General features: G+C 33.1%; 1 protein-coding gene across 1 annotated transcript; it reads left to right on the top strand.

Annotated features, from left to right (window-relative positions):
• Positions 1-18,581: 18,581 nt before the first annotated feature.
• On the top strand, positions 18,582-18,945 carry LOC123460171 (60S ribosomal protein L27a-like). The gene has a single exon (XM_045148005.1). The coding sequence runs from the start codon at positions 18,634-18,636 to the stop codon at positions 18,907-18,909; it is 276 nt and encodes a 91-aa protein (XP_045003940.1). The 5' UTR covers positions 18,582-18,633; the 3' UTR covers positions 18,910-18,945.
• Positions 18,946-20,083: the final 1,138 nt, after the last annotated feature.

Genomic DNA, 20,083 nt, shown 5'->3' with positions numbered 1-20,083 from the left:
TCCAGTTCTTAGCTGTTATGAATTGAGCAGTTATAAACATGGTTGAATAAATCTCTATGAACTGAGGTATGGAGCTTTTAGGGTAAATGTCCACTAAGGGAATAACTGGGTCCTTTGGTAACTCTATAGTCAGCCTTTTTAGGAGTCTCCATATTGCCTTCCCTAGTGGTTGTACCGTCTTACATTCCCACCAACAGTGAATGAGGGTTCCTATTTCTCCACATCCTCACCAGCACATGCTTTTAATTCTAGCACTTGGGAGGCAGAGGTAGGAGGATCACCATGGGTTCAAGACCACCCTGACAATACATAGTGAATTCCAGGTCAGACTGGGCAAGGGTGAGACTCTACCTCAAAAAATATTGCCATAGTCTATTATATTTTAAATGAGAAGATTTAAGCTGGGCAAATGCACCACATGGTAGTTGTGTGTGCATGGGTATGTTTCTTAATATATTTGTGCTTGTTTCCTTTCATACATAATAAATACAATGTTAGCACACATGGATTCTTATAAAGATAAATATATTAATATAAATAAAGAACTTAGAATTATGGTTGGTATGGAAGAAACACTACCAAAATATTTTTATGCTATCATAATAAATTTAAATGATAACTCATGTGTTAACATTGTCATTTTCATTCATTATTATTTCATACAATTTTTTTTATCAAGGTAATAGCAGAAGCAAAGTGTTAAATATTTCATTATTGTGTTAGTTTGTTGAAAACTACTTCAGTATGAACACTTAAAAATTAATTGTATTGGACAATGCTATATCAATATGTCTCTAAGAAAATCTCAACAATGTTATTTTAATACTGAAACTGAACTTAAGAAACTCTAGTTAGTTAAGTGAAGCATTGGTAGATGCTTAGAAGAGATTCTTGAGATGGAAACTGAATGAGTGGGGACATACACAGAAACACAAATGATGAAAGGAGCAATGAATCCACAATAAAATAGGGAACTGTTTTAGAAAGTTTTAGTTCTTATTTCAGAGAGATAGGCTCAACATCACATAACGCATACTAGTACTTACGCCTTTTGGGGAAACATTAAAAAGGGGAAATGAGTAAAAGGAAAGTCTCATAACTTGATTATGCAGATCCTGCCCTTTCTGACACCTTAGAAGCCTCAGACAAGTTTTCCTAATGTGCATTCTTGAGTAGTGCTGTAACTAGACTATGGTGGGTGCTCAGTTTTGAGGATTGATATTGTATTGCAGTTCTTTTCAGGTTAAGTGTAGCTTGGGTGGTGAGCTAACTACAAAAGATAGAAATAGCAAGAGGTTTGTCTTGCAAATAGATGCAAGCTTTTGAAATGCCAACAATGAATTGGGTGGGCAAGTCATAAAACAAAGTTAGTTTAACATTAGTTGAATGTGCTTTGAAGAAAGGAGATGAGAAGGAAAAAATAACATCTTCTATTTTAGAAAACTGATTACATTCAAATATAATAATAGGTACATCATCAATATTGATGTTGCTGAGCTGCATAACATTGATATGAAGGTTGAAAGTTTAAGACTTTCGCTTTGAGCCTTATAGAAATAATCCTTCATGTGTTTAGCCTTGAAATTAAACAACCATAAGGTGCATGTTGATTCTAACTACTTTTACCCATTAATTGGCATGATACTCACACAAGAATTACTCTATATAAGGTCGAACAGTTTGTCCTAGTATCTCAACAAGGAAATTCATTAACTAAAATTCATTAACTATCTTTTAGGTACTTACCTGTTTTTTTTTTTTTTTTTTTTTTTTGGTTTTTCAAGGTAGGGTCTCACTCTAGTCTAGGCTGACCTGGAATTAACTGTGTAGTCTGAGGGTAGCCTCAAACTCATGGCAGATAATTTTACAAAGCAGAAAATGTTACATTGTCCCACTGAAACAGATGTACCATAGAAATGGAAGAATATACAGATTTAGATTGAATTACTTTTTCCCTGGTAAAGGAACAACAGAATTTTCCCACTCCTGCACCAGCTGTCTGAGCTGCTAACAATATCCGCAGCTAATAGAAAAGGTGACTTAGAAACATGCCAATGGAAGCACCTGTGTGGCTCATTTTATCCTTGATAACTAATACTGAATATAGTCTTCACAGTTCTGAACAAAATAGCTTACTCAATTATATCAAATTAGCATATGAGTGTATGTAATCATGGTGTGTAGACCTGGAGTTATTAAGTTGTCCTTGTAACAACATTGGCAATGACTGAAAATGATCCCGTTATAATATTTGGATGCTGACACTGAAGTTCTATAGACTACTTCCACATAAGCAAGGCTGAAAGGAAAACTCAGGCTTTATGTTTTTCAATATTCTTTCTTGTAATGTAAAGTTTTGCCATCTGACAAGACTTTGGCAATTTAAGGCTGGTATATTCAGGGTAGTGTTTATTGTTTATCATAATCTTTGAGTATGCAAGTTAATGTGAACATCATCTCTATTGGATAAGCTCTTACTTAAACATTTATAAGTCCCTCCCAAGATATGCAGAGACAGAATGTGTCTGAGTAAATACTATAGTAAAAGTGCATTTAAAACTTATTTTCCTGAAGCCAGGTGTGGTGGCGCACGCCTTTAATCACAGCACTCAGGAGGCAGAGGTAGGAGGATTGCCATGAGTTCGAGGCCACCCTGAGACTCCATAGTGAATTCCAGGTCAGCCTGGGCTAGAGTGAGACTGGTTCATTTTTGGTCTGCTTCAGTGATGAGGTGTTGGGGGCCTCTGAAGCTCTGGCTCTCTGATTTGGTAGAAGTTGATTTTTCTCTGTGTTTGTCTCCTTCCCCCTTTTGCTGGTATCCGGTTCATCAGGAAAACAGCACCCTTGCTTGTTTCGCCAATTTTCCTTAGTTTCAGCCAGGGCCCTTTTGAGGTATGCTGGGGTGGCTCTCTCCTTGGGATCTTCATCTATCTGAAAAAGAGAAGCAGATTCTCCAACAGAGAGTGAGTTAGTACCACACTGCCTTTATTTGATGAATAGAAATCTAATAAAAAAAAAAAAACTTATTTTCTTTTGTAACCAACATCTTTAAATGAATAGCCATGTCACTTATGTGTTCTTTGTATAATACCCACTGATTATCACCTGAGTAATAGTTCAGTGCTAACTCAACTAAAAGGCCGGAAGAGCTGGCAGGTACTTTCTCTCTTTACCCTGGGAGGTCAAAGGAAAACAACAGCCAGAGGCTGGACAACTTACTTGACAAGTTGATATCAGTGTCACTGTATTGATCATGTTTATAATATAGCTTCTTAATATATTGCAAATGCCTTGAGGGACAGAGCCACCTGCAAACATTTCTGCAAAAGGAAAAGGCTAGGAAGTCAATCAACCCTGGTTTTGAATCCTGACCTTTCCACTTAATAACTGGGTGTTGTCTAGTTTCATCATCCAAATCTATTTCATTTGGTTTCTCTTTCACCACTTCTTCATCCTTCTCAACTCTGCTTTAAGGCTTTGCCACATGAATTACTTTCATGAGCATTGTCTTGTTATTTAATTTTGCCCGCTTAGATGTGTTAGGGTTTTCACATTAGGGACAAAGGCAAGAGAAGAGTGCTTTGTATTCTCTGATCTATTTTAACCTCTAGGAAATATTCACCTCTAGGATAGCCTTTACTGTATCTGAGTTTGGTAGCCACTCTCTCCACTTGTTCTTTAAAACTTAGATGTGAGGCTGGAGAATTGCTTTAATGGTTAAAACACTTAATTGTGACACCTAAAGACCCAGGTTCAATTGCCCAGAACCCACTTAGCCATATGTACATGCTGGTGCATGCATCTGATGCTTGTTTGCAGTGACTAGAGGTTCTTGTGTGTCCATTCTCTCTTTGCCATAAATAAATAAATAAATAAATAAATAAATAAATAAATAAATAAATAAATAATTAAATATAAATGTAGTTCTCTAGGCTTTTTACTAATTTCAAGTTATCTAATATGATATGTGAATTACCTAAATTCTCCCAAGTTATTTGAATTATCTTTGTGTTAATTAACTGAAAAATCTTAATGTGGCATCTGTTTCCTTGATGATGCTAATTGATAGAGCTGTACATTCCTCCTTAGAATTTATATGCAAAATATTTGTATATTTTTATTATTAATACATGGATAAATAGTATTATGTCATTTCACCTAAGTCTTGTCTTTCAAATTTTATGATGCTAATCTAGTGCAGCATATGAAAGCAAAACCTTATCTTTACCTACATGTATTAACATAAAATGTGATTCAGTTCAATGCAGTTATATTGAAGTTTTATCACAAGCTCCAAGCCAATGCATCACTTATACATGGTGTAAAATTCACCAGTCTTTATCAATTTCAAAATTATTTTTACAAACTACCAAAAAGTTGTTTCCTACTAAATGCACAAAATGATAAGGTTAATAAAGGATGTTTTACATGCATATAACATAGTTTGACAATAACAAACCTTGTTATTTTTTCTCCTATCACCCTCTTCTTGACCGTGACACTTTCCTCCTCCTTAATCATATTTCTTTTCTTTTTGTCATTTTGTAAAGATGCTAGTTATGTAAAACAGAAGTCATGCTTGTCTTTCTGAGTGTGAAGACTTAACATTTTCTGCCAAATTATACTCATATTGATAAAAGCCTTTGACACACACACACACACACACACACACACACACACACATTAATTCTTCATCAAACGAATAATATGAAATTTTCTATTTGGTAGTCCATCTCTTCACTTTGCTGATAGTTTCCTTTGCAGTGGAGAAGCTCCTTAATATGATGTGACATCATTTGTCAGTTCTTGCTACTAATTCCTGAGATATTTGAGTCCTATTTAGAAAATATTTCCTGAAATTCAGTTTAGCCCGTGTTTTCCTTGAACCGTTTGAGAGGTTCTGCCATTCCATTAAAATTTTTATCTGTTTTGAATTGATTTTGGTTCAGTGCAAGGAATATGGATATAATTTTATCTTTATGGATATACAGATTCCCAATACAATTTGGTAAACAGTTTATCTGTTCACCAATATATGCTTTGTGCCCCTGTACTGAGGATCACTTGTTTATAGGTATATGTCATTACTTCTGGGTTTTCTGTTATGTTTCATTCATCTATGAAAGTCACAGTTCTTTCTGAAAACCAAGTGCCATGTTGGAGAACACAGTGTGGGGGGAAACCCTTCTCTATTTTTAGGAGCAAATTACCTAAAGCAGAAATTATTAAACATATAATATATACTAAAATATGGAATTCAGATGATATGACTACAGGTATTTAAAATAAGCTATGTTATCGTAAAGAATAATTGTTAGTGTATACATTGAGAAAACGATACATACAAGATATGTTCAGAATCAATATGTATTCATAAAATATGCTTTAGTTAATGTTGAACAGAACAATCAATGTCACAGAAGCCCACACATGTGTAATATTGGAAAAGTTAAGCCTTTGTTTAGAGGATATATAGCAAGATGTTGCTGAAGTACAGAACTCATGAAAGGAAGATTAAAAAGATTTTAATTTTATTCTGTAGGTAATAAAAGACCTCTGAAATTTTTGAACAAGAAATAAGCAGAAATTGCATGCTTTATAGAAGAAGAAGAAAATTTATTATAGCAAGTATGGTTTGTGAAAAGTATTCCATGATCATATATAGATCCTATCAGTAGTGACAAAAACTTTATAGAATTCTGTATAGTCCATGTTACACTGCAGGGCATGAGACCTTGTCAGAACTCAGAAATGGGAGAAACTACTAAATTCACACAAACAGAGGTTGATAACACATTTTAGTTATAAACAGGTAGCTTTGTGAGATACAATAATCATTACCTGTCTTATGGGGAATGTAGGAGAAAACACATCAAAAGTTTTATGAAAGTGGCAAGTATCACATGCTCTTGTATTTCACTGGTGAGAAGTAAGTCATGTAATTTGTTGTAACAACAGAATAGTCTAGAAATGGGAACGTTAGGTTGGAGAGATGGATTAGTGGTTAAGGTACTTGCCTGCAAAACCTAAGGACCCAGATTTAACTCCTCAGTACCCAACACCAACATAAGCCAGATGAACAAGTGGTGCATGCATCTGGAGTCGTTTGCAGTGGCTCAAGGTCCTGGTGTGCCCATTCTTTCTCTTTCTTTCCCTCATAATTTGTTTCTTTCTCATAAATAAATACAAATATTTTTAAAAGAAATGAAATTGTGTGGTTGGACAGGTATATTCCTAGTACAACTTGATTCCCAGAGTAGTCTGGGCAAAAGAACACAGGCTATCTTAGATAATTAGCAGGCTGTACCACAGTAAGGAACTGTATCTCTTTTTCTGGCATCAATTTCCATTTGATAATGTGAGCCTGAAAAATGTCCTTCTTTATAAGAGACTTCTGTGGGTTGGCTAATGAAGTTACCAACACTACTCTTACTGTCCTACCCTACTGACACTCTCACTCATCCCACCTATCTTATGGATCATTTCAATTATGGATAAATATGACTTAAATTGACAATAGTAAAAATAAGATGTGCAGTTAGATCTTCCCATTTAAAAAATGCTAGAAAAGTCTCAAATCTTCTAGCTTTGTTTGCCAGTATAAAATGCATTCTTGTGCTCTGTAGTCTACTCCATACCCATAATAAGATCACATATTGCAACTTCTCTCCAGAGATTTATAGCTTCTTCTTGCGATGGAATAGAAGTTTAGAATTGATGATAATTTGTTACTGCAGCATAACCTAGCAAAAGTTGACTATCACTCTCTAAAAGGGTTCGTTATGTGCCATTTTTTTGATAATTTAATCAAACTCCAAATCATGGACTAAAAACAAGTAACACTTAAGATATGACTCTGCAGAATAGAATGGACACTTACTGAAATAGCACAGATATGAATAGTATAAAATAAAAATATCAAATATGGGAAAACATTAAGGAACATTTTCATTAAGAAACAATTCTATTCATTTAATTTTAAAGTATATCAGTAATATTTTCATTGTATCTATCTATCTATCTATCTATCTATCTATCTATCTATCTATCTATCTATCTATCTACCTACCTACCTACCTATTCAAGTTGTATGTAGCCCAAATGAACAAGAGTGTTAATGTATTACCCTTGCTATTCACAGTCTCCCAATGCTTTTCACATGTAAATGGCTTATTATAACTTATTTTCCAGCGACTGAGCATTGCAGTACTGTAGTTCTTTCAGTGACTTTCTCTCTCCCTCTTACTTTCCTTTTTCAAGCTAACTATATATGTGTAATGCCAATTCTAACATTTTTTTAAAGTTTTTAAATTTAATTTTAATTTTTATTTATTTGAGAAAGAGAAAGGGAGAGAGTCAGGGAATGAGAGAGATAAATGGGCATGCCAGGGCCTCTAGCCATGGCAAATCAACTCCAAGTGCATATGCCAACTTATGCATCTGAGTTACTTGTGACCTGGAGGATGGAAACTGGGTTCTTAGTCTTTGCAGGCAAATACCTTAAACACTAAGCAATCTATCAAGGACCATTTGATTTTTCTTTTCAAACAAGAGAAATCCCTTATCACCTGAATCCTCTATCCTGAAACTTTTTGCATTTCTTGGAACAAATTACCAAATGCAATGAGAACTATTTACTTTAAAAATGTGTAATAAAATATGGACTGCCTGTCAACTTCCTGCTATGGATGGCAATTGATTTTTAAGGAGGACAAATGTAACTTAATTCTACCAGTAAAAATTTTTAATATATCACAAAAATTTAAATTATTATTTATACTGGAACAACATATGCACTATCTATGAAAATGAGTTATTAAATGTCAGTAGTAGACATTATTAAGATGAGGTCTATTACACAAGCTTAATATCTTATGGGAAATCTTTTGTATTTAATTAATATAATTTTAAATGAGCCTAAATTTTCATTCTATCAAATTCTGTATGTTTTATACTTTGCTACACATTGCAGATATATAGTTCATTTGTTGCATTGTCAAAAAATAACAGTGCCCTGCATTTTAAAATATATACTTCTAAAATGTTTCTAGAAATTTTGAAATGTTTTTTGTGTGTATATGTATTCTTTTAAAGAATGTTAGCACACTATATGGAAACATTAAAAAAATCACAATGTAGAAAAGTTTTCTTACTCAATTTATTTTCTTCTAATTTGTATAACAAAAAGTTACCTGTGTATAAAATATATTTCTTAAATTTTACTACTAGAAATTTTGCATGTAATTAGCTAAAATATAAGTTTTGAGGGTATGCTAATTTGAACTTATTTTTCATGAATTTTACTATATGTATCATTTTACATTATACATTTTAAAACAAATTATGAGAGATTAATTGAATAACTAAGATAGAAATGAGGGTTTTTTTTTTCCTACCTATTGAAATTTTATTCTGTCTGCTTATGCAAAGATGCAGAGTGATTTCAAAAGTTTTGAAGCCAAAATTTTGAAAGACTACTTATTTAACAAAAAACTATTAATATTTCTCCCATAAATTAGATGTTCTAATCCAAATCAATAAATTTGACACCAAATTAATTACCTTCTTTGCACAAACAGGTCTTCATTATTATATCCTGATTCTTGGCTTCTACTCTTTTCTAAGCTTAACTTTTGATCAGTTTTGCTACATAACCACAAATAAAACTTCAAGTTTCAGTTATGTACTTTTCAAAATCCTAAGAAGCCTAATACATGTTACTAGTTTAGTTAACAATGCTGATTTATCATGTATATAATTAGAGCTGCATTTCATATTTAAAAAAAGATTTCATGGATTTCCAGATTTAATTCTGAGCAAGTATACTATTCTGGATGGGTCAGCTCCCATTCTGTTTCATGTCCTCTCTCCAAATTACTAGTTTAAAAGAATAAGGATGATTTGTTGATACTACTTATACCCATTGGCTAATAGTGGATAAAGTTTTATTTACCCTTTGAAATGATAGATTTCCTTGAAAATACAGAGATACATCCACACCCATATTCATACATATCCACACAATCAAAAGAATGCATCTCCCTGAAACTCTTATCTGATAATAAACTATCCTAATATTTTCCTGCTAAAGATTAATAAACTTCTCTTGAAACTTATATCTAATTTATGTGACTTTAAGGGTCATGCTTTAATAACAATGATGAAACACGATTATTACTTCCTAATGCTGAAATTACAGTTTTTACATTGTAAATTTTTCCTGCTATGCGCCCTGTGGCACTAACATCTTTATCACTCCATGTGTTTCTAGTTTTAAAACCTTTACCCCTGCTGTTTGAAAAATATTTCTCATTTTCGTCCCCTATGGAGTACAGAAATCCCTAAAGGCAAAGCCATTAGTGATCTCTCTGCCTTTTCCCAAACACGTATTATGATCTCCAGTGCTGTTCCCCCTGCCTCATTGGCTTTTGGTAAAGTATGTAAATGAGATGTTCAAAATACACACTTTTTGCAACCGTGCAAGTTCATACTGATTTATAAAATGGGCAAGCTATTAAAGTGACTGAAAATGTCAGCAAGATTTATGCATGGGTGACAAATTGTATTGGAAATGTTCATTTTTAACATGCTGCTGTAGTTTTTTTTTTTTTTTAAACAATCTCGATATTCTCTGAGATACATTTGTTTTACGACTAGTTTTTCTTCCTCAAACATACTTTTGACAGTGACTTTTTGACTGGAAAAATAAACAATGCTACTTCACAATCATATGAATTATATATTTTCACAGAAAGGAGTACATGGAACATAAAAATCTACATTTGACACCCATTTTCCCTATGTAGAATTAGTCCACCAACAGTTTCCATTTATACACATAACTTAAATTTCATACATACATATTTTATTAGTAACATACAAAATTATACAACTGTCCTTACAATTACCCAGTCACTTCTGAAGAAAACATTTCATTCATATAAAAATGCAGAACTTAGGAAACAAAAGAAAGGAGTGACAAGTGACATATGTATTTCTGGGGTTTAAAATTCCCTCCTTGGTAAATTTCTGCAGCCAAATAAGATGACCTTGATAATATTCAGATCACATTTCTGTATTTATTGTTAATTTGTTCTGGTGTATCCAGTTTTTATCTGGTCTGTATATCTATGATTTGAGTATGCAGGGTGATTTCTTTGTCAGTCCAGGTGTGGTCTGTGAGAAGAGGTTTTGGTATTTTTATATTTCTGGGTGATAACCATCATTTACTGAATAAACAAAGGATAGGAAAAATCATACTAGTACTCATTTATGTAATATTACTTCAGAACTTAACTAGATAATTCTGGAAGAACTCAAAACACAGAGCAGAAATATGAAAGAAAAATAGTGTGGTGTTTTATAGATGAATGGATTATAGAAATCAGATGCTTTGGGTGAAGAAACACCTATAATCAATTTTACAAAGGACAGATCCCATAATAGCATTATGATGAAGCTTGTTTATTGGGAAACTTTGGTATTAGAATTCTAATTGTACTTTTTATATTCAGATCAGTTAGTAGTGATACTATTATTGCAACTGATTTTCCTAATTAGTTCATTAAGTTGCATAACAATTGCTTTACAAATACCAACTCTTCTTGATGTTAAAATGGTGAAGATAAAATTGATTTAAAGCTCACATCTGATCATTCAGTCTTACACATTCATATGTCCTGATGTTTGATGAAGTTCTTACTACCAATGCCAGGATCTCCCTGCTTTAACTTAAGTGTCGTGGTAATTCTCTTGCTTATTAAATTGGCTTAATATAATGCATTGTATTAAAAAATTGAAACACAATTAATAGGAAAAAGAAACAATAAAAACATCTGCTTTGCATCAGGGGGTGAGTGCATCTTTTAGCTTGAATGTATCTTTTAGAAGAAGGCAACAGGAGTTATGAAAAAGCAAAGATTTGTGTCATTGACAATGTAACTACAGATAACTAGAAGACATTGCTTCATGATTAATGCTGATATCTAAAATGCTACTTACCTTACACATAAAACATGCCAAATTTACTATATTTAAGTATTTTTCTAAGAGAAATAGACATACCTTAATAAAATGATGATGTCTCTTTTCTGCATATTTAACTGTGTTTCAACCACTGTCAGAGCCCTTACCATATTCCCAATGGTAAGAGTTTGTTTTCAAATTATCAGTTAACATTTTTTTCATTTATGATGATTTTCATAGAAATATGACATATTTCATCACAGATAGAGTATGCAATGGAAATAATCAAAGGAAAAGAGCTATGGAGAGTACATCCAAGAACATCTTGGGCTTGGGGGATGGCTCAGTGGAGAAAGTGCTTGCTGTACAAGCTTGACTACCTGTGTTTGGGTCCCCAGGACACATGTAAAAGGGCCTAGGAATCACCTGTATTGTCAAGAAAAGGGAAGTGAAGACAGGATTCCCAGGGCAAGATAGCTAGCTAGAAAGAGTGAAGAAGTGAGTCCTGAGATCACATAAGAGATCTTGCCTAGGTAAAAATAAAGAGCAATCAAAGAGGATACCTGATGTCAACCTCTGCCCATTGATGTACACAAATACACACACAGACACACACACAAACACAAACACACATACGTACATGCACACACAATGTGTGCATGCACACAAAAAGAACATCTGCTCTAACATCTAGAAAATATGTTCAAAGGAGACTAAAAGGACATCTCCTTAACTGACCCCTTCATAAAAATTCATTAGATTAATAATAAATTATACACATTGCATTCAGAAGCCAACACCACAAAGCTTAAAGACAGCTGATTACAAACAACTACGTATAAACACATAGGCAGCTATTATGCATAATATATAATTATGTGATTATATTTTTAAAAATCACTTTAAATTTTTACTTGCTGTTTATATTGTTAGACTTACAAACTTCTTGTGGCATTATAAATTTTTTTAACATAAACAACACAGGAAGAAAAGACTTCTTTGGCCATCCCAGCATTAGGCAACAGTTATATTGACTATGTGAGCTGATCTAGGGATAATATTTTCCTATATAATATTTTCAGGGGAAAGAAACCCCTCTAGTGATATTCTCAGATCAGGCTTTCTTCTTCCAAATGACCTTGTATTTTTACAAATGAAACCTTCCATGGGCAGTATATTATATTTAGTTCACCTTTTATGCCATCCCATGTATAACAGTAGACTTCTACTTAATAGTGTTAATTTCTTCAACTATTACAGCGAGAGCTGCTTTCTTAGTTACCACATCTGCACTTTTAAACTTGCAATGATCCTCTCCTCATCAAACTGAATATTTGTATATTTTCTAACACAAATGTTACTCTGTATGACTGTAGGCCTCGATAATTGCATTTAGCAGTAACTATGACATAGCCTGAATGATATCCTTCCTGCATGAGGATTTCTTCTGGTCAACAAATTAGTCCACTTTTAAATTAAGTCTGCTTCCAGTTCTAAAAATGTGAGCATAATGCACCAGTGTCTTTCTAGAATATAACATAAATAGCATTAGTCCAAGTTTCCATTAGTTTTTGTTCTCTCTGAAGACTCATGAGCTGGTCATCTCTGTCAGGTGCTTCTCTCAGACTTCTTACAGTCTTTCAACAGAATGGCTCAGGAATCTCTGCTTTTTGCATTCTGGGATATTTCTAGCCCAGTGTTCCCAATTTTTCCATATTTTCCTTACATACTAGTTCCAAAAGCCTGTGAAGCACATGGTCATGTTCATCAAGCCACAGTCCTTGCTGTTTGATAAAATAATAAAGGAGAAAGGTTTATAATTATAAAGGCTTATAATTCCTAAGAAGTTGACCCCTCATGGTGGGGAAGTCATGATGGCAGGAAATGAAGAGGACTGGCACTTACAACTCCTCCAGGAAGCAAAGAGTTAATGAAAGTTAGTGCTCAACTTGCCTTATTTTCTTCAGTTCTGGATCCAAGTAAATCCAGTGATGTCATTCACAATTAGGGTAGGGCTTGAACTTCAATTAATCTAATGTAGAAAATCCTTCACAGATGTGTCCAGAGATGTATTGCCTACATGGTTCTAGATTTTGTCAAGTTGACAATATTAGCCATCATATCACACTTAAAAATTAAATTAAATGTAACAATCTCAACTTCATCATTTTTGTTGAGTACAGTCATGACACTCACCATGCATTCTGATTGCTACCTCCTGTCTAATTAGAAATGTTACCATTTTCTTCACTGTATTTTCTCCCTCTATAAATCTCCTATTGATTTATTTTCTTAGTCGCAAGTCCTTAGATGAAGTTAGACTTAACCAGATAAAAATAGGTTGGTTTAGTTGAAGAGATATTAACTGAATGCTAATGAATGCTCTATAGTGTGGCTACTGGATACAAAAGCTAAAAGGCACACTTCCCACCTATGAGGGCATGATATATAACGACAGTTTAGGGACTAGGTTAGTTCTATAATAGTTCCTGTGTCAAGGCAGCCATTGTTACTTGTGAGTGGAAATGATTTGGGAGAGTCACCAAGTGGTAGAATGTTTTTAAAATCTTATTTTATATTGAAGAGTAGGCTTTACAAAATCAATCTATCTCCAATAAAAGTATGTGTATTTTTAAGTCTTTCTTATCTTTTAAAAATTATAGCATTATATAACCTATTCCCCAAGAACACAGATAAATTTCTAATTTCTCAAAAAACAACTCATATCAAATGGATCTTTTAACAAGTTTCACCTTACTTATGTCATCCCCATTAATCTTTTGAAATCTCAGCCTTGATGTTACTGGACAGTAAAAAGGCTGCAATGGGACCCCTGTCAAAAGACAATTTTCTCTCTTGAATGATAAGCAATGGAACACGTAAGAACAAAAAGCCAACTGATTAATGGCATGCAATTCATCTACAATTATCTTTCCCATGTTACACAGTCATTGTATAGATTGGACTAGATCATTAAATTATGTGACAGCCATCAGCCATCTAACTTTAAAAGAGGTGGGAAGAGCCAATTTAAAAACTTAATATCTCAGGATGATACAGCAGCTAGAGAAAACCAGCCAATTTAGAGAAAATTACCATATGTACCAACTAGAGTGATAGATGTGAGCCTTTGCCAAGCATTTGTCTGTGTGCTAAAAATGTTTGGGAGTAAGGAACTCTACACATTGTATTTGAGAAGACCAGGGACCAAGACCCCCAAAGCTTAGAAACTGCAGATTCCAAGAGGAAAAAACTGGTGTCTGGATAACTTTCCTTGTTGTATCCTTTCTACCTTCAAGATTCAAATCAATATTTTAACTCTCCCCAAACACCAACTCCAAATATCATAATATTCAGGGTCTTTATCATAATAATTTCAGAGGTATACAAATATCCAGTTATTAAACAAATGTATCTAGCTTTTACTCAGTGACAATTTCTTATATGTGAAATAACAGTTTGTTTTTTGATTTGCATGTGCATTTAAACACATGGAATGACTTTTATCAACTTTGCTTTGGCTTACTGAGTCAAGTAAATTTGTATGTGGTTTACAGTTAACCAACATCAGATTTCCTATCAAGTGAGTCATAATGCTTACAAATTCACACAGACCAATTTCCTGTGATTATTTTCTTCTAATAACTAACATTTTTGTTTACCTGGCTCTATTGTGGTTATGGTGTAAGTGTAATCAGAGCAAATGAAGGTTTAAGTAAGATGTTTTTATTAGAATCATTTAGATAATCTAAAGGAGTAAATTGAAAATCTTATGTGATGATTCTTTTCTATGTATATAGAAAAGCTATTTGTCTTTCTGAACCCAAGTAGTTGGTAATAGACAAAAAATAATATGCTACTTTTCCTAAAGTTAGAAAGAACTAAAGATCTAAGTGATAAACAAAAAATTTGATAATTCTCATACAATGCTATGCAGTGAGAAGCACTTGATTTTAGACAACTTTCACAGTTACAATAATAAAATTCTACCTTTTTATGTAGACATTCTCCAAAAATAATTTTCAGTTGTTCTGTTATAGTGAATCTCTACAAATTCTCCTTTGTATATACTTTTATTGAATCATATCACTATGTTTTTCTCTATTGATGACACTAATCACAATACTAAAACTTGGAGTTTAACAAGCTTTTGTGTTTGACCTCCTTCATGAGTTTTGTTGCATTTATTACCTCATCTAATCCAAACAATGATCTTCTGAGTTCCACCAAAGCAAAACAGGGAAGCTAAGCAATTGCCCAGGCTATAATGGTGAGAAGAAAATGAAGCTTAGATTAAACATTGGCAAACCACCATCCTGAAATTGAAGATGGTAACTGATTCTAAACCATAGCTATTTTTATTAGGAAGGAAAAGAACACTGACATTACAAGAAAGATCAAACAGAGTATGAGCAGGACCTTTTAAGGTCCTGGATAATCATACCATCACAATGAGCTGAGCTTGGACAATTTTGTCAGTTTTCTTTAGGAGAAAGGACACAACATTATGTATATGCACACACACACACACACACACACACACACACACACACACATTCCTATCTGTGCTTTGAAAATAGTAAAGAACAGAAAATCCACCCACATAATTCTCTATTCCCTAAATTTTAATTTGTGCATTTATTTCTTATTGTTTGTATGGTCATTTGAGGTAATGCCTACATCATATTACATTTTTTTTCTTCACTCTGTTGAATCCCTCTGTTTCCTTACTGCCCTTTATTTATAGAACTTCCAACTAAGTTACACCCACACATAAAATGTCAAGTAATATACAATGGATTATCCTGTAACCCTTTGAGCAAAAGATTATAAAAAATACATTTATCATATTCCTCTTAGATGCCCCCAGATGTTCCACTTAACACAGAGTCCAGCATATTTCTGGCAAAAACTTGGAGAAATGTTACAAAAGTATATAATGAAGAGGCTAAATAGAGTAATCCCTTTGAGTCCTAAAATTTTGCATGGCAAAGACCATTTTTCACAGATAAGTGTTTAACTCTGTATAGAATAAAGGGCTCTACTTTTTCTATATCCTATACTCAAGGCAAGGTCAAATGACAGTTTTCATAATTCATGGATAATATTTGTCAACCTAGGCTATAATATATATTATAGTGTAATATTTTAAACAGAAGCTTAATTTCAAGAAATCTATTTTGATATTAAATATCTACACATATATTTTCCTGGGCATTTCTAATTGCATAAGAATGTAAGTAAAGGGGGTTGTATATAAGAGTTTCAAAGATTTATTTAACATGTAGTAAAAAGAACTTGAAAAATAAATAGATTCTTAAGGGTGATTTTATATTTATTGCACTTAATTTAACAAATTATTGCAGGAAACACATAGACAGCATTTTCCCAGTAAAATTATTATACTTAAATGAACTTTTGACAATGTATTAATTACAAGGACATGACCACATTTATTCTGCTGATCCAGTAATTACACACATTAAAGAAATATTTATCCACAAACCATGCAGAGTACTTCAAAAACAGCATTTATTGCCAAATTGCATTTCCTGGATATCTGTGCCCTATTTCCAGTTACTAGTAATTTTTTAACATTAAGCAAATGAGGGAAATGTTGTAAAATTTGAAAAATACTGTACAAATAAATGCCTATTGATGTGGAAAAATTGAAATTTAGATTTTTCTTTCCATAGATCTTCCACATGGAAAAGTAACTCTGAGAATCTAAATTCATATTATACAGATGGAAAAAAATTAGAATGATCAATTTTTTCAGCTCTTTCTTCTTTCCTGTTAAGTATTCCCTATCCTTAGTAATGAATAAAATCTAGCCTAAATTTAAACTGTGTTATGAATTCATAGTAGGTAATAATGTGAGGGAAATTAATATAATATTCAGCAACCTGATTAAAATGTACAGATAGCTTAAAAACTTTCATGAATGATTAGAAATGGTGTTAAATACAATGAAAAATGTTCTATGTAGAAATTTATATATACAAACATCTTTACTTCAGAGGTAAAGCATTATTAAAGAGAGGAAGTATGTCTTTCTAAGAATTTCACTGTTAAGTGGGTTGGGGAGGTAGCTCGGTAAGTAATTGGCTTTGTTAGGCAAGTCTGACAAGTTCAACTCCCACGTATCTATATGAGGTGAGTGTAACTACTAACACACTCACACATACACACACACACACACACACACACACACACAGAGAATCTAATTAGAATGTTCTTACAGTACTTTTGTCTGACTACTACATAATCTGTTTTTATTGAGGAATTATGAGTTAAAGTGCACAGATCAAATAGATAAATGTAGGTATAGCTAACAGGAAAAGTGAAAGATTGATATAAAGTATCTTTATTTTAAATTCTTCATTTTTATAGCACAACTTTCTGTAACATTATATACTGAAGTATAAGCAGTGGAAAAGCAAAAGCTTAAAAGATATTTTAGCTATTTCTTCTTTATGTAACTATTTATTTCCTGAAGTTATAGCTTCTCATAATGTTGGCTTCCAATACACATTGGCTAGATCAGTGTCGAATGCTTTACTTTGCTTTGACTTCGTTCACCAAAGCTTTTATTATCTGTCCAAAAATCTATCTTTGTGGGTTTTGTGGTTTCAACTATTAGGCTTTTCCATCTGGCTGTGCCCCAGGTATCAGAGATATTGACCATTAGATGATGGGGCCTCCTGCATAGAGTCTTTTTTGTGTGCACTTATGTTAGGAAGATACTTTCATTAAATGGTGTTAACTCACAAAGCTCTCCATCAAGGGATTTTTTTTTTTTTTCTGTTGATCATTTCTTTCTTATCTATCACAATTGAGTGAAAAGTAGGACTTTAATGATAAGCAATTGATTGCTAATCATGTACATCAATATACACATACATGCACACAAACACATGGGATATATATGAAATATATGCAAAACTTCAACACTTGGTTTTGCAATGTTTCTTACTCTAAAATACTAGATTTAGTATTTGTGTGTGTGTTGAATACACATTTTACTTAGCATTTACTCTAAAATTATGAACCATTGAACAGGTGTATTATATGAAAACAATTTTAAACATTTATTTGGAAAATATTATAAGAACGAATCATGAAATATAAATAACAAGTAGATATAGAAGAAATTTATGTATTACTGTATCAAGAAATTTAGTTCACATAACTAATTCTAGTTTTGTGATAAGAGAAAACTCTGGTAAAATAGCAAAAGTTAAAGCTAAATTATTCTAATAATAGTTTAATGAATGCTTATTTAGGACCAAGTTATTTTTTTAAAAGACATTTGGTCAAGCTTGGTATGTATGTTTTAGTATTTAAAAATCAGAATACAAATTGTTAGACAGGTAAATATAAAGTTGCAAGTATTCCTGAGACGTTTTGAAATTAAATTGTTTTTATGTTGTTGTTTGGCTTTTTGATGTAGGTTCTCACTCTAGCCCAGGTGGACCTGGAATTCATTATGTGGTCCCAAGGTGGTCTTGATCTCTTAGCAATCTCCCTACCTCTGCCTCATAAGGCTGGAAGCCCTGGCATGTACATTCTCTCTCTCTCTCTCTGCCTTTTTCTCTCTCTGTCTGTCACTCTCACCACAGGATCAACTTCGACAAATATCACCCAGGTTACTTTGGGAAAGTTGGTATGAGGCATTACCACTTAAAGAGGAACCAGAGCTTCTGCCCCACTGTCAACCTTGACAAATTGTGGACATTGGTCAGTGAACAGACCAGGGTAAATGCTGCCAAAAACAAGACTGGAGTTGCCCCCATCATTGACGTTGTGCGATCGGGTTACTACAAAGTTCTGGGGAAAGGAAAGCTCCCTAAGCAACCTGTCATCGTGAAGGCCAAATTTTTCAGCAGAAGAGCTGAGGAGAAGATAAAGGGTGTTGGGGGCGCCTGTGTCCTGGTGGCTTGAAGGCACCCAAGGAGGTTCATTAAATGCTAGAAAGTGCTTTTCTAAAAAAAAAAAAAAAAAAAAAAATAAATAAATAAATAAATAAAAATAAACTAAAAACATATTAAAATTATTGGAAACTAATGAAAAATGTCAAGAATTAAGTTTTAAGTGCATAGTGAAGTAGCTTTTCTCAACTCTTCATTAAAGTGGAATTTGGGGTCTAGAGAGATGGCTTTATGTTTAAGGTGCTTGGCAGCAAAACCTAATGGCCCAGATTCAATTCCCTAGTATCCACATAAAGCCTGATGCATAAAGTAGCAGGTTCACCTGGAGTTTGTTTGTAAAGACTTTAATCCCTGGCACATCTATTTTCCCTCTTCTCTCTCTCTGTCTCTCTGTCTCTCTGTCTCTCTCTCTCTCCTTGAAAATAAATAAGTAAAATATTTTCTAAAAAAAGAACTGGACTTTAAATTCTCTATTTAAAATTTTATAATAACACAATAAAACAGTAGTGGTGGCGGCGGCAGTGGTGGTGGTGGTAGTGGCAGCAGCAGTAGTAATATCGGCATTGCCTGAAAGAAAACTAATACCAGCATGTTACCATTTCAACTCTCATGGCCAGTAGATTATAGAGAAGATTATTTTCTTTATATGCTCCATTGCATTGTCAAAATATCTCCAAGGATTGTATCATTATTTTTCAAAAAGAAAGTATGGAATAACCCTTTCCAAATATAACTTACTCAGCCCAGTTAGCTAATACCTGAAATTTACTTCAAGTCAGATACTATTCTTACCAAGTATATAAAATAATTCATTCACTAATAGATTTGCCACATTAAAAATAACTTCCTCTTTACTGAGTAGAAGAACAAGAACTGATGCAAGCATTATTTGTCTATTGCGCTAACTATGGAACAAGCTCTAATCCACAATATTGGTTTAAGGACTTGATCAAGTTTGGTTTACTTTTTCAGTCTTAGTTTCTGTTACTTTCACATATAATAAACATAACAATAACTAAAGTTGTTTTGATTTGTTTAATTTATATTCAAGTGATTTATACTCCATTAAATGAACTTTTCCCAGTAGGATTTTGAACTAAATTACCAAAAATTTTGACTTTTCAGGGATGATACAATTTGGACCCTTCATAACCAAGCATAGTTTAAGTGTATATACGGCTTTGATT

Source organism: Jaculus jaculus, chromosome 4, assembly GCF_020740685.1.
Source record: "Jaculus jaculus isolate mJacJac1 chromosome 4, mJacJac1.mat.Y.cur, whole genome shotgun sequence".
NCBI classification, from domain to species: domain Eukaryota; kingdom Metazoa; phylum Chordata; class Mammalia; order Rodentia; family Dipodidae; genus Jaculus; species Jaculus jaculus.
The sequence above is the reverse complement of the archived record's forward strand: the minus strand, read 5'-3'. Positions and strand labels throughout refer to the sequence as shown.